Raw genomic sequence first — 13,380 nt, 5'->3', positions numbered from 1 at the left:
ACTTTGCACCATGCACTGTCTAATAGTGACTTGTCGTGCTCCTGTCATGCTATTTATCCTCTCTAGCCTGTTATCTTGCTGTTCCCGTAATCCTGTTATATTCTCTTCACCTATCCTTAATTCTGAAAACCCTCCCTGAACTGTGGTAAAGTCCTCCGTCCTCCAGTTCTCGTATGTCATAGCGGTTTTCACCTCTGATGGAACATCTTATACTTTATTGTAATTACTCATTTGTTTGCATGCTTATTAAATTGTATGTTCTCGGTAAGGGTTATGATTCATCTTTGTGTTCCCAGGATAGTGACTGGCACCTTCTATAGTAGATGCTCAAGAAATGTTAGTTGAACTGAAGTATGGAGTAGATCACTTGAGACCTTCGAATTCAGTATCAAACAGCAGAATGATGCGTTTGTTTGAAAATTGCAAATAATATGTAGTAAGAGCTAGAATCTCAACTCAGAAAACTGTCACACTGACAGCTCAATTGTTGGTATATAAATCAGTAGGTGTTAGAAGTTGCAGGTGATGTATAATACAAACAGTTATTATAAACAATATCTGTTTATTTTGTATGGAATTCCTTTTGTTTGACCCTTTGGACCATCACTCATGTTCATCACTGGGTTTTATGTAATATTTGCATTAACAGATTGGTCTTTCCAAGAAGTCAGGTTGGAATTTGGTGGAGAGTGTATTGTATGAGCTTGGCATTTACTGCACCTAGAATAACCAGCTCACCTTTAATTTATCCTTGAACGGCTTTTTAAATTGTTTTAACATTCATTTTTTTAAGTTTATTTTTTAGAGAGAGAGAGCATGAACAGATGAGGGGCAGAGAGAGAGAGGGCGACGCTTGATGTGGGGCTTGAACTCCCCAGTGCTGAGATCATGACCTGGGCTGAAGTTGGACAGCCAACTGACTCAGCCACCCAGGCGCCCCTGAACTTTTATTCATTTTTGAGAGACAGAGAGAGACAGGGCACGAGGAGGGGGTGGGGGCAGAGAAAAAGGGAAACACAGAATCTGAAGCAGGCTCCAGGCTCTGAGCTGTCAACAGAGCTTGACATGGGACTCAAACCTACGAACCGTGAGATCATGATCTGAGCCCAAGTTGGATGCTTTACCAACTGAGCCACCCAGACGTCCCTATCCTTAATGCTTTTTTTTTAAGGGGATTTTTTTGTAAAGTAGCAAAACTTGGAATCCATTTGCCATTAAAAGCAATACTGTTTGTGGCACTGAGGTCCTCAGACTAATTCACAAAGAGTTTTTTTCCCCCTCTCTTTAACATTTTTATTGAGATGTAACTCACATACCATGTAACTTGGTGTTTTCAATGTACAGGGTGTTGTGGTTTTTTTTTTTTTTTAAGATTTTATTTTTAAGTAATCTCTATATCCAATGTGGGGCTTTTTTTTTTTTTTTTTTTTTTTTTGTATTACAACCCTGAGATGAAGGGTCGCATGCTCTACAACTGCACCAGCCATGTGCCCCTACAGTGTACAGGTTTTAAATATATTTGCAGGATTTCGTAGCCATCACTACAATGTATAATTTTAGATCATTTTTGTCTACCGTAAAGGAAACCTCTTATCCATTTTCACTTCATCCCACCCCAAACCTAAGCAAACTCGGGTTTGCTGTCTCTATAAATTGGGCTGTTCTGGAGATTTCATATAAATAGAACCATACAGTATATGATCTGTTTAACTGGCTTCTTTAATTTAGCATGTTTTCAAGGGTCTTTCATGTTGTAACATATGTCAGTACTTTGTTTCTTTTTATGGCCAAATATTACATGGTAGGACTATATCATATTTTGTTTCTCTTATCAATTGAGGGATATTTGGATTTTTTCCCTCTACTTTTTAGCTATTGTGAACTATGAACATTCATGTTAAAATTTTTGTGTGGGCATACATTTTCATTTCTCTTCTTATATATTCCTAGGAGCAGAATTGCCGGGTTATATGGTAACTCTGATTTTTTAGGAACTACCAGACCATTTTACATTTCCATCAGCACTGTGTGTGGGTTCCATTTCTTCTAGATGTTTATCAGCACTTGTTATTGTCAAATCTTTTTTGACTATTGCCATAATTGTAGTTGTGAAGTGGTATCATTGTGGTTTTGATTTGCATCACAAGTTTTTCATACCCACAGAGTAGCCAGAATACTATACATTTGCAGTAAAAGCCATATATATCAGCTCATTATTTATTGCTAAGGGAGAGAACTTAATTTCTTAATGGTTTTGCTCTGGGGAAATTTTTTTTTTTCAATATATGAAATTTATTGTCAAATGGTTTCCATACAACACCCAGTGCTCATCCCAAAAGGTGCCCTCCTCAATACCCATCACCCACCCTCCCCTCCCTCCCACCCCCCATCAACCCTCAGTTTGTTCTCAGTTTTTAAGAGTCTCTTATGCTTTGGCTCTCTCCCACTCTAACCTCTTTTTTTTTTTTCCTTCCCCTCCTCCATGGGTTTCTGTTAAGTTTCTCAGGATCCACATAAGAGTGAAACCATATGGTATCTGTCTTTCTCTGTATGGCTTATTTCACTTAGCATCACACTCTCCAGTTCCATCCACGTTGCTACAAAGGGCCATATTTTGTTCTTTCTCATTGCCATGTAGTACTCCATTGTGTATATAAACCACAGTTTCTTTATCCATTCATCAGGTGATGGACATTTAGGCTCTTTCCATAATTTGGCTATTGTTGAGAGTGCTGCTATAAACATTGGGGTACAAGTGCCCCTGTGCATCAGTACTCCTGTATCCCTTGGGTAAATTCCTAGCAGTGCTATTGCTGGGTCATAGGGTAGGTCTATTTTTAATTTTCTGAGGAACTTCCACACTGCTTTCCAGAGTGGCTGCACCAATTTGCATTCCCACCAACCGTGCAAGAGGGTTCCCGTTTCTCCACATCCTCGCCAGCATCTGTAGTCTCCTGATTTGTTCATTTTGGCCACTCTGACTGGAGTGAGGTGATATCTGAGTGTGGTTTTGATTTGTATTTCCCTGATAAGGAGCGACGTTGAGCATCTTTTCATGTGCCTGTTGGCCATCCGGATGTCTTCTTTAGAGAAGTGTCTATTCATGTTTTCTGCCCATTTCTTCACTGGGTTATTTGTTTTTCGGGTGTGGAGTTTGGTGAGCTCTTTATAGATTTTGGATACTAGCCCTTTGTCCAATATGTCATTTGCAAATATCTTTTCCCATTCCATTGGTTGCCTTTTAGTTTTGTTGGTTGTTTCCTTTGCTGTGCAGAAGCTTTTTATCTTCATAAGGTCCCAGTAATTCATTTTTGCTTTTAATTCCCTTCCCTTTGGGGATGTGTCGAGTAAGAGATTGCTACGGCTGAGGTCAGAGAGGTCTTTTCCTGCATTCTCCTCTAGGGTTTTGATGGTTTCCTGTCTCACATTCAGGTCCTTTATCCATTTTGAGCTTATTTTTGTGAATGGTGTGAGAAAGTGGTCTAGTTTCAACCTTCTGCATGTTGCTGTCCAGTTCTCCCAGCACCATTTGTTAAAGAGACTGTCTTTTTTCCATTGGATGTTCTTTCCTGCTTTGTCAAAGATGAGTTGGCCATACGTTTGTGGGTCTAGTTCTGGGGTTTCTATTCTATTCCATTGGTCTATGTGTCTGTTTTTGTGCCAGAAATTTTTTATCTTAAATCTTAAAATTCGGGTTCCTCCCTTTGGTGCTGGAACACAATTAAGTTCTTTTAGGAAAAAAAAGTTTATACACAAAACAGATTTTTTTTAAATGTTTATTTATTTTGAGAGAGAGAGAGAGAGAATGTGAGCAGGGGAGGGAGAGAGAGAGAGAGGGAGAGAGGGAGAGGGAGAGGGAGGGAATCCCAAGCAGGCTCCACACTGCCAGCACAAAGCCCTCCTTGGGGCTCGAACTCACGAACTGTGAAATCATGACCTGAACCAAAAGGTCACCCAGGCACCCCAACACAAAATAAATTTTTTGAAAGCTGTTTTTGCAAAATGCAGGTTTAGTTAGAAAAGGATGAGAAGGGGTTCTGAAAATAACTGATAAACCAGTATTGGCCTTTACCTATTGGTTTACTTGTCAGGTTAGGCTTCCACACGCCTGTCTTTACCTGATACAGTACAGGTATGCCGCTGGGCCCACAGGTATGTTTTCTCTTTCAATGCTTAGGGGTTTTTGTGGGTCTTTTTTAGTTTTTTTTCGGGGGGGGGGTGTGGGTGGTTTACTAATGTAATAAGAAGAGCTTTCTTTTTTCCCAGCTTTATTGAGATAAAACAGACAGATAAAATTTTATATATTTAAACTGTACAATGTGATGACTTGATGTATGTGTACTTTGTTGAACTGATTACCATAATTGGGGTAATTAATATCCATCATCTCACATAGTTTTGTGTATATGTGGTGAGAACACTTAAGATCTCTCAGCAAATTTCAAGTACACAGCCTTATTATTAACTGTAGTCAACATTTCCCCCTGCCATCCCAGCTCTTGGTAACCACCATTCTACTCAGTTTCTATGAGTTCACCTTTGTTTTGTTTGTTTATTTGTTTGTTTGTTTGTTTGTTTTTAAGATTCCACATATAAATGATACAATATGTATCTTTCTCTGGCTAGTTTTTAAAAAAAAATTTTAATGTTTATTTTTGAGAGAGACAGAGTGCAAGTGGGGGAAGGGCAGAGAGAGAGGGAGACACAGAATCCAAAGCAGGCTCCAGGCTCTGAGTGGTCAACACAGAGCCCAACACAGGGCTTGAATCCATGAACCACGAGATCATGACCTGAGCCAAAGTTGGATGCTTAACTGACTAAGCCACCCAGATGCTCCTCTGTCTGGCTGATTTCACTTAACATAATGTCTTCTAGGTTTGTCCATGTTGCAAATACCAGAATTATCTTTTTTCTTATGGCTGAATAGTATTCCATTGTGTGAGTGTCTGTGTGTGTATTCACCATATCATCTTTATCCCTTCATCTGTTGATAGAAACTTTGTTGTTTCCATATTTTGGCTGTTGTAAATAATGCTGCAGTGAACATGGGGGTTCACTTACCTCTTCGAGATAACTGATTTTCTTTCTGAGGCCAGTGTTAGATATCTGACACCAGGACGGCACCTTCCAACTGTCTTACTGCGTTTCTGTCCTGCAAACTAGTTGGTCTTCAGTTTAGCCCCTGTTATGAATGAATCTCCTAATTGCCTTTCACCGTAGCTTCCACTGTTCTTGGCGGTACCCTTAGGCTTGAACAACTTCTTGCTTTGTTGTAACTAAAATCAGTTTCTTTGTGAAGAGATTAGGTTCTGTTTTATTGCCTGTTTCTTCTGTCAGGCAAAAATCTTTTGTGTCAGGGGTCTGTAACTAGGGGTGGGGACCATAGTAAACTTTTCTTTAGGGTTACCCCTGCTGTAGGAGCTGAGCTCTTAGTGAAAATGAGAGGTGGGTGGCAGCCTGTGTTCATCTTAGCTTTTCCCTTTGGGTTAGAACATTACCTCCTGAGTCGGGGGCAAGGGTTGTGAGTGCCCCAGCATTCTCAGCTTGCCACATCCAAGGTAGAGCCTTTTTGTCACCAGTGGGGGCTGAGTAGAACCGAGCCCCATGCCTTCCAAACTATCCTGAGGCAGACAGTGTAAGCAACAGGTAGCTTGCGGAGGATTACATGCTAACGGCCTAGCCTTCTCAGGAGGAAAGTCTGTCTGTTGGGGAGTGATCCTTGGGTTCTCAGCTGCGGCAGTCTCAGGGGACTCTGCCTTACTGAGCTGGGAGTAGGGAGGGATGGAATATCTTGGTTTACATACCACAGACGCTTGCCTTTCTTAATGGATTTTCTGGAATAGATGTTTCTTCATAGGTCCTTTGCCTTTAGGATAATTTCCAAAGGCTTGAAATGGCCAGTAGGGTTTTTGAAAATAGTTCTCACCTGGGGTGCCGGGGTGGCTCAGTCGGTTAAGCGTCCGACTTTGGCTCAGGTCATGATCTTGCAGTTCGTGAGTTCGAGCCCCGCGTCAGACTCTGTGCTGACAGCTCAGATCCTGGAGCCTGCTTCCGATTCTGTGTCTCCTCCTCTTTCTGCCCCTCCCATGCTCATGCTCTGTCTCTCAATAATGAATAAATGTTAAAAATAAATTTAAAGATAAAAAAAAATAGTTCTCACCAAGGAGTGGGGCCTTTGAGCTCCTGGCTGTATCAGGCTGGAAGTCAGCCTCCTCTAGGTCAGTGGCTCTGAAAGCTAACACTTTCAATCTATAATCCTCTCTTAACCCTCCCCAGTATTGCTCCATCATATTCTCCTTTTGCCCAACTTTATTTTCTTCATTGTATTTATACTTGAGATTATGTTTTATGTCTCCTTCCTCCTGATAGGTTAGTTTTGTGGAGGCAGGACACCTCATCTGTTTTGCTTACTGCTGTATCTCCAGTACTCAATAAATATACACTTGCCAAATGGCAGGACTGCCGTGCCATGAAAGAGGGGAGTACATTCATGGTGCTGTGAAGATTCTGATCTGAGAGAAGTACTGACGTTATTGTACCTCAGAATCAAAGTAATACACACATCCTGGTGAAAGCATTGTTGCCATATGAAACCAACCTGTGAAATCTTAGAGCCTCTTTCTAGACCACCTAGTCTAGCAATTTAAAACTTTTAGGACTATGGCCTGGTTCATGTAATCGAGTAGTTACAAGGTGAAATCCAGGTTCTTCTTCAGACTCACATCAGACAGCTTGCCACAGTTCCTTAAATCTTCTGGGTAGGAGATCCTGCCTGTGACAGTAGCAGAAAGCTTTGGGAAAGTATGACTTCACATGCTGATGAAGGATAATAACTTTTCTCATGGGATTGTTGAGAGGATTAAATGAGTTCATATTTTAATGCCTGGCATATAATGGACATTCAATAAATGGTAGCTTTTGTTTATATTTACCAATATTTTGTTTGCAGTATATACCAAAAAAGCTGAAGGCTTTTAGTTGCCAGTATCATTTGAATGAAATCTTAGTTGAAGAACAACCTATCTGGATGCTAGAAACTAAAAATTAGGCTGAGCAGTAATGACCACTAACAGCACATATGACATTTCTCAAGTCTCTAGCAGAGAATGATTGCTTTTGAGCATGTTTGAACAACATCTAAATGTGTCATGCTGACCCCAGAGTGCTTTATGTATTATGTATTCAAGAGTGATTCAGCTAAGAACAGTGAGACAGATGGAGACAAGTGTTTGTCCCCATACCGGTGTGTTTTGAGGAAGAAACGTGCTAAATGTGGACGTGTGTTATGAGAGCCTACTGAGAAGTAGGCCTCTGGAATGTGAAATATCCTGGTGCTAATCTTTCGTATGCCACTCTGAGCTGCTGTGCTAAAACTTACTTGGTGTTCCAGCGTGTATCACTGGTGAAGGGGATGGGGAAGAAGAAAATCATACCTTGAGATTACAGATTTCTATTAAACTCTCTTTTACTCCATCTTGATCTTCATGATCAATTAGAATTGCAGGGACAGGTAGACATGGCAAGAATTGATACCTCTCTTAGGTGCCCGAAGCTATGCTTGAACTTTTCCAGCCTTCAACTTTACCTGCTTTGCCTGCCACTGTGCCCAGTCCCCCATGCTTCCAAGGTCTCTTTTCCTCCTTCCTTTAGAATAGTGGAGTTTCAGTAAGTCTGACAAATCCCTTTCCCCACATGCGCTTTTTTTTTTTTAATTTTTTTTTATGTTTATTTATTTTTGAGACAGAGAGAAACAGAGCACGAGTGGGGGAGGGACAGAGAGAGGGAGACACAGAATCTGAAGCAGGCTCCAGGCTCCAGGCTCGGAGCTGTCAGCACAGAGCCTGATGTGGTGCGTGAATCCATGAACCATGAGATCATGACCTGAGCTGAAGTTAGACACTTAACCAGCTGAGCCACCCAGGTGCCCCTCGTGTGGTTATTCTTTAAAGGAGGAGGTTCAATCATTCAAAGAAACCCCACTAGTTGATTTCATTTTAGGCAGAAAAACTAACAAAGTGGCTCATAACTCTGTGTATTAGCATCCTTTGGGGAACTTGTGTAAAATCCATGAACTCTGGACCCACTTCTAGAAATTATCCTCATTTAATTGATATGTAGGAGGACTGAGCTTCTCCTGAAAAATTTGTTTCTTCAAGAATTTCTTAGCTGATTCTGATGTATAGAGCTGAGGAACACTAAAGAAGAGCTCTTTGTGGATCAGCCTTCTTCCCAGAATGAAAGCTTATCACTCACCTGTTCTGTCTTGTTTGTGAGATCAGCCTTGGTTAGAAGGAGGATGTTCTAATTTTTTCTGGAAGGAAGAATACCCATATTCTAGATTACCTCCTTCCTGTCCCACCTCTACTAGGTAATGGAGTATAGAAGGATCCTGTTTCTCCATGTGGAAGTCTGGAAACTTCCATTAAAAGGAAATATTCCCAGTAGAGACAGTGGACTGTTTCCCTCAAAACCAAACATGATCTTGATTGGTTTCCAGTTTCTGAGTCTTTAGGCCACTGTTTGCAAGGTTTCCTAACCTTTTAGGGGGCCACTGGAACTTTTAGTGGTCTGGTGAAGCTTTGGGCCCTTCTCAAGTTTAATATTTAAAAAAATTTTGTTTTAACATTTATTCATTTTTGAGAGAGACAGAGCGCAAGTTGGGGAGGGGCAGAGAGAGAGGGAGACACAGAATCCGAAGCAGGCTCCAGGCTCTGAGCTGTCAGCAAAGAGCCCAATGCAGGGCTCAAACCCATGCACCATGAGATCATGACCTCAGCCGAAGTCGAATGCTCAACTGATTGAGCAGGTGCACCTCAAGTTCAGTATTTTAATGTAGAAAATAAATTGCTTAGCATTACAAAGGAAACAAGTTATATTAAAGTACAGTTATTGACATAATATTTGTACAATAGTATATGCTTCTTTATTGACACATTAAATAACATTTAATGTTTGGTCTGAGAATTACCATAATTTCAAAGTCATGATAAATGTCAGCAGCTCAAGATAGCTTTAAAAAACTGTAATGTAATATCATAGCAGCTTGTTTCCATTGAAGACAAATTCACAGTTACTGATAATACTGTGATTTGTTGCTAGAATTCACAATTGAAAACAGTGCTAAATTTCAGTTTAGGTTTGTGAAAACAGGTATGTGGTTTTTCTTATCCAAGCTCAAGGACACCTGAAGATCTTACATGTTGAGGTTAACTATATTGACATGGTAATCTTCTTTTCACAGGTGTGTGACAACTGTTTAAGATGATGGTTTTTCATAATAATAGAGTTTATCTAGTAGTATATTTCCAAAGCCCCTCCTTTGATCTTAATGCTAACTTGGTAATTATCCTTTTTTTTTTTTTTTTTAGCATTAACTGAGTGTAATACCAGATTTTATGCAGACCATTAGCTAGATAGCTCTTCTCTCAACTCCCAGAATGCTAATGAAAGTGGTTTGATGTTATAGGAATACAAGCGCAAGTTAGCCAGAGTTTCCCTGGTGCGCAAAGAACTCAGGTCCCGGATCCAGAGCCTGCCAGACTTATCCCGATTACCCAACGTGACTGGAAGCCACATGCACCTGCCCTTTGCAGGGGACATCTACAGTGAAGACTGATGACCAGTCTCTTTCCAGGGCCCAGGACTTTGCAAGAGATGGAGACAGGTTAGGTGGACAGTCCTGTAGCGTTATTTTTGTATATGGTTGACAGAATGACTAACAAAAGAAGTGACAAGTAATTTATAAAATTGTTTAAAATGTTGGTTTGTTTACTATTTTATTGGTAAGTTAACATGACTTAGTTTAAACAAAGTGATGATCTCTGTGTATTAATAAGCTCACAAATAGTGATTATTTTCAGAAGATCTTTTTGTAAATTTTTTTGATCCAGGGCCTTGTGAGAAATTCCATGTTTCTATTTCTTCATGTATTTTCAAGTGTTTTTCCTTTTTTTTTCTTCAGTATCTAATCACTGTATAGTATGTAATTCCTAAGGGTGAGAACTAATTAGGAGTTGGTAGAGACTTTATTATGGTATAGTTAGGACTTGATTGTAGAAGGGACTAAATGTTCCAACTTAAACTCCACCCTTCTCCCTGACCAAAATAGCAGTTCTGTGCCTCTTAATGCCTTGATTCCTTATTCCTCAGAGGTCAGGAATTGAACACTAAACTGAGGGTCAGATCAAAGCTTAGAGAACTTTTCCACAATAGTACTGTAGGGGTTCCATTCCAGCTGCCAGTGTAGAATAAAAGGAGTATTAAGTAGGGACCCCCTTGATTAAACTATTTAGAATTATTTGAGTAGGTTAATATGAAAATGCTTTGGAAATGTTGTAAAATTTGACCTTATACCAAGACGACAACTTTGATTCTGGAACTGATTGCTATTTTCAAATCAGTCTCCTTTTAACATAATTGATCCCTTTAACATAAAGCCGTCTATGGGATTAAAAGAACCGTAAAATACTTTTATTATTCGCTTAGCCATTTAACTTTAAAAACAATAGCATTTTTAGCTCTAATATCTCAACACAATATTCCTTAAAGTTCAGTAAAATAGCCTGGAACATTTTTAATGTTTCCTTAAGGTTTTTGAATGACTGTATATTTGGAAATTAAGCAGTGCTACACTACAGGGTAGATCTGGCAAATATTATATTTGTATATTTAGAATTACCAAAACAAATGTACTTTTACCTTTTATTTCTAACCCTGTGTGTTAGAGCAGTTGCATGCTCTCCTGCTTTCTTTTTAAAATCACATTGTTAAGCTGTGGATTTGTACTCAATAATGACTTAGGATAAACATTTTTTTTTATTCATTACATATTAGACATTTTGCTTTTCCTTGTAAGCAGATTCAAATTAGATAGTCAATAAAACATCTTTTAAATCCCACAAGCCAATTATGTCTCTCTAGTCTGAATGGCTTCACTCTTTTTTTTCTCAATATTAGAAATTATAGTTAAAATGAATTTCTATGCGAAGAAGGCGAATATTTATTTTCGGTAGCCAAAAGTTCTGGAAACAGTGCTTTTAACAGTTTGGCCTCTCTCCAGAACATAGACACATATTAGTAGTCCCCATCCATATATGGCTTATATTCCAAAGTCTTTTAGTCAACTTTTGGGATTCTGGGCACATTTTCTCACAGAAAGAATAGTAGTAGTTAGGTTCCCTATAAACACTACCACACAAAGGTCACCAGGGAACCTAATCCACTTAACCATGAATGTACTTAACTTGTAATGTGGTTGACAATTACTAATAGATCCTGATCAGCATTTGTAACATCACTCTAACTAAGGAAATGGTGTGCAGCAGCCAGATTCACACATTGTGGTGTCTGTCTGTTTTGTGTACCTCTGTCCCTAGGTGTAGATTATATAAAAAGAAGATTCAGCATGGGGGTGGTGGGGTAACAAATGCACAATTATAAAAACCTAGTTATACCTGTTCTAAAAGTATACCATGTAAGTTAGTTTTTCTTGTTAAAGTGAAAGCAAAAACTTGTATATTAATTTATTTTCAATGTCTTCACCTTATTTATGATCTGTTAAAGTGGTGGTTTATCCATTCAAAATATATTTTTTTCCATTTAAAACTAATTTATAAACTATGTACTCCTGGGAAGATTTGAATTATTCGAAGTTTGTTGGAATATTTTCACCATTTAAGACAGACTTCTGACTTAGATACTGATTTTAATGCCAGTATCTGTTCTAAATATTTATGATAAAAAGGCATTATTTTTTTAAAGAGCTCGATGCGATTTGTGATAAGTGATAGTACTCAACCTGAATCCTGCCCCCAGTCGCACCCTTTGACCAGTCCTCCACAAACCTTTAAGCTGTTGGTTAACTCACTAACTGTAAACACAAATGATACGGTCTGGTTTAGAAGTTGTCTTTTCAGCCTTATGTTAACATGGTAAGCCTTAGCAGTGAATGGTCTTCTTTTCTAAAAGGTAGACTTACATTTTCTCAACAAATGGGGTTAGATGGGGGTACTATAATACCACATTCGAAATCATGAGCGTTTTCTCCACTGTGTATGAACATGAGGCAAATCATGCATCTTTGAGTGCAGTTTGGCCCGGCCCCTCAAGAGAGAAGCATGTCCCCACACTTGCCGCAGGGGTACTGTGGTTTGAATGGATACCATCACTCTTTTCTCCACAAACAGTGCAGAGAGCTGTCTGGAGTGGCCATTTGAACAGATTCCCTGGAGTTCCCTCCGCTCCTTCCATCACTACAGTAAGTAAAAGAACCACATGGGGGAACCCGGGAGTCTGAGAAAAATCAGCTGTGCTCAAAGGCCACCCTCCCCCTCTAGGAAAACCAGTCCAGATGCAGCTATTTTGGTACCTCTTCTCACATGCACTCTGAATCAGGGTTTTTCTATAAGAATTCCTTCAGAATCAGCAAACGTTGGGATGACCTGGTTGTCTTGATTTGCAAAATTAAAAGAACAAAACTAGGTTATCAGTTGTCACGGTAGATGAGCAGCTCATCTATTAAAGTGTAGTCATTGAACTGGTTCTGAGAAATCTTTAGAAAGAAAAAACTTAAAAGTACAAATTAATTGGGAAAGTTAGAATGCCCTTTCTGAATTTTACATTCTACAAATTTGTATTATATGAAATAACATAAAGCTACAAAACTGCTTTGTATTCTATTAAGAAATAGCTCCTAAAGATGTAGTCTTGTTTCATAGTTGTTGCACTATATTGAAGCTTTTTAAAGTGTAAACCCATTTCTTCTCTGTATAGAAAGGGAGCATTGTGTTACACACTGAATTTATTTATACACAACATTTGTTGCCATCTGTACTTCCAGCCATCCGCACGTGAGTCTGTTCCGAGGTGGCGGTAGCACATGGGAAGATGAAGTTTCCCTGTTTACCCCTTTTTCTTTGGCTGTATCTGATGACAATATAAGATGTTCTTAATAAAGTTTTATGTTGTTTTTGAAATGTGTAGATAATTTCTGTGAATCTGATTGATTGAATGTGGCGTGGGAGGGGAGAGATTAATGGACTGGGAAGGAAGCAAGGGATTGGAAGTATTCCGTGACTTTCTGGCCGAGCAACCGCTGAAGGAGATCCCTTTTGCATGGCCTGTGCTTCCCAAACTGGAGCGAACATCAGAATCACCCGGAGGGCGGTTAAACTACAGATTGCTGGGCCCTACTCCCTGAGCTTCTGGGATAAGGCCTGCTGGTTTATATTTTTAACAATTTGATGCTGATGCCACTGAGTTTAGGGACCACATTTTTGACAACCAGTACTCCAGACTAACTTTGAAGTCCATGACTTACTTCCCAATTTGTAATTCCAAGTAATGCGATAATAAAGTAAGGGTTTTACAGCTCATCCTATA

General features: G+C 39.4%; 1 protein-coding gene across 2 annotated transcripts in view; it reads left to right on the top strand.

The window, feature by feature from the left end:
• RPRD1A (regulation of nuclear pre-mRNA domain containing 1A) overlaps window positions 1-12,974 on the top strand; it is a 69,442-nt gene extending 56,468 nt beyond the window's left edge. The window contains exons 7-8 of one of the 2 annotated variants that reach the window (XM_060613628.3): window positions 9,467-9,664; window positions 12,186-12,974. In XM_060613628.3, the coding sequence (XP_060469611.1) occupies window positions 9,467-9,616 (150 nt within the window). In that variant the 3' untranslated portion in view covers window positions 9,617-9,664; window positions 12,186-12,974. Of the gene's footprint in view, window positions 1-9,466 lie in introns of both variants that reach the window. The other variant, XM_060613627.3, reaches the window with a different exon arrangement.
• The last annotated feature ends 406 nt before the right edge of the window (window positions 12,975-13,380 follow it).

Source organism: Panthera onca, chromosome D3, assembly GCF_046562875.1.
Source record: "Panthera onca isolate mPanOnc1 chromosome D3, mPanOnc1 haplotype 2, whole genome shotgun sequence".
Taxonomy (NCBI): Eukaryota; Metazoa; Chordata; class Mammalia; order Carnivora; family Felidae; genus Panthera; species Panthera onca.
Note: the sequence above shows the minus strand (reverse complement) of the source record. Positions and strands in the feature narration are given on the sequence as shown.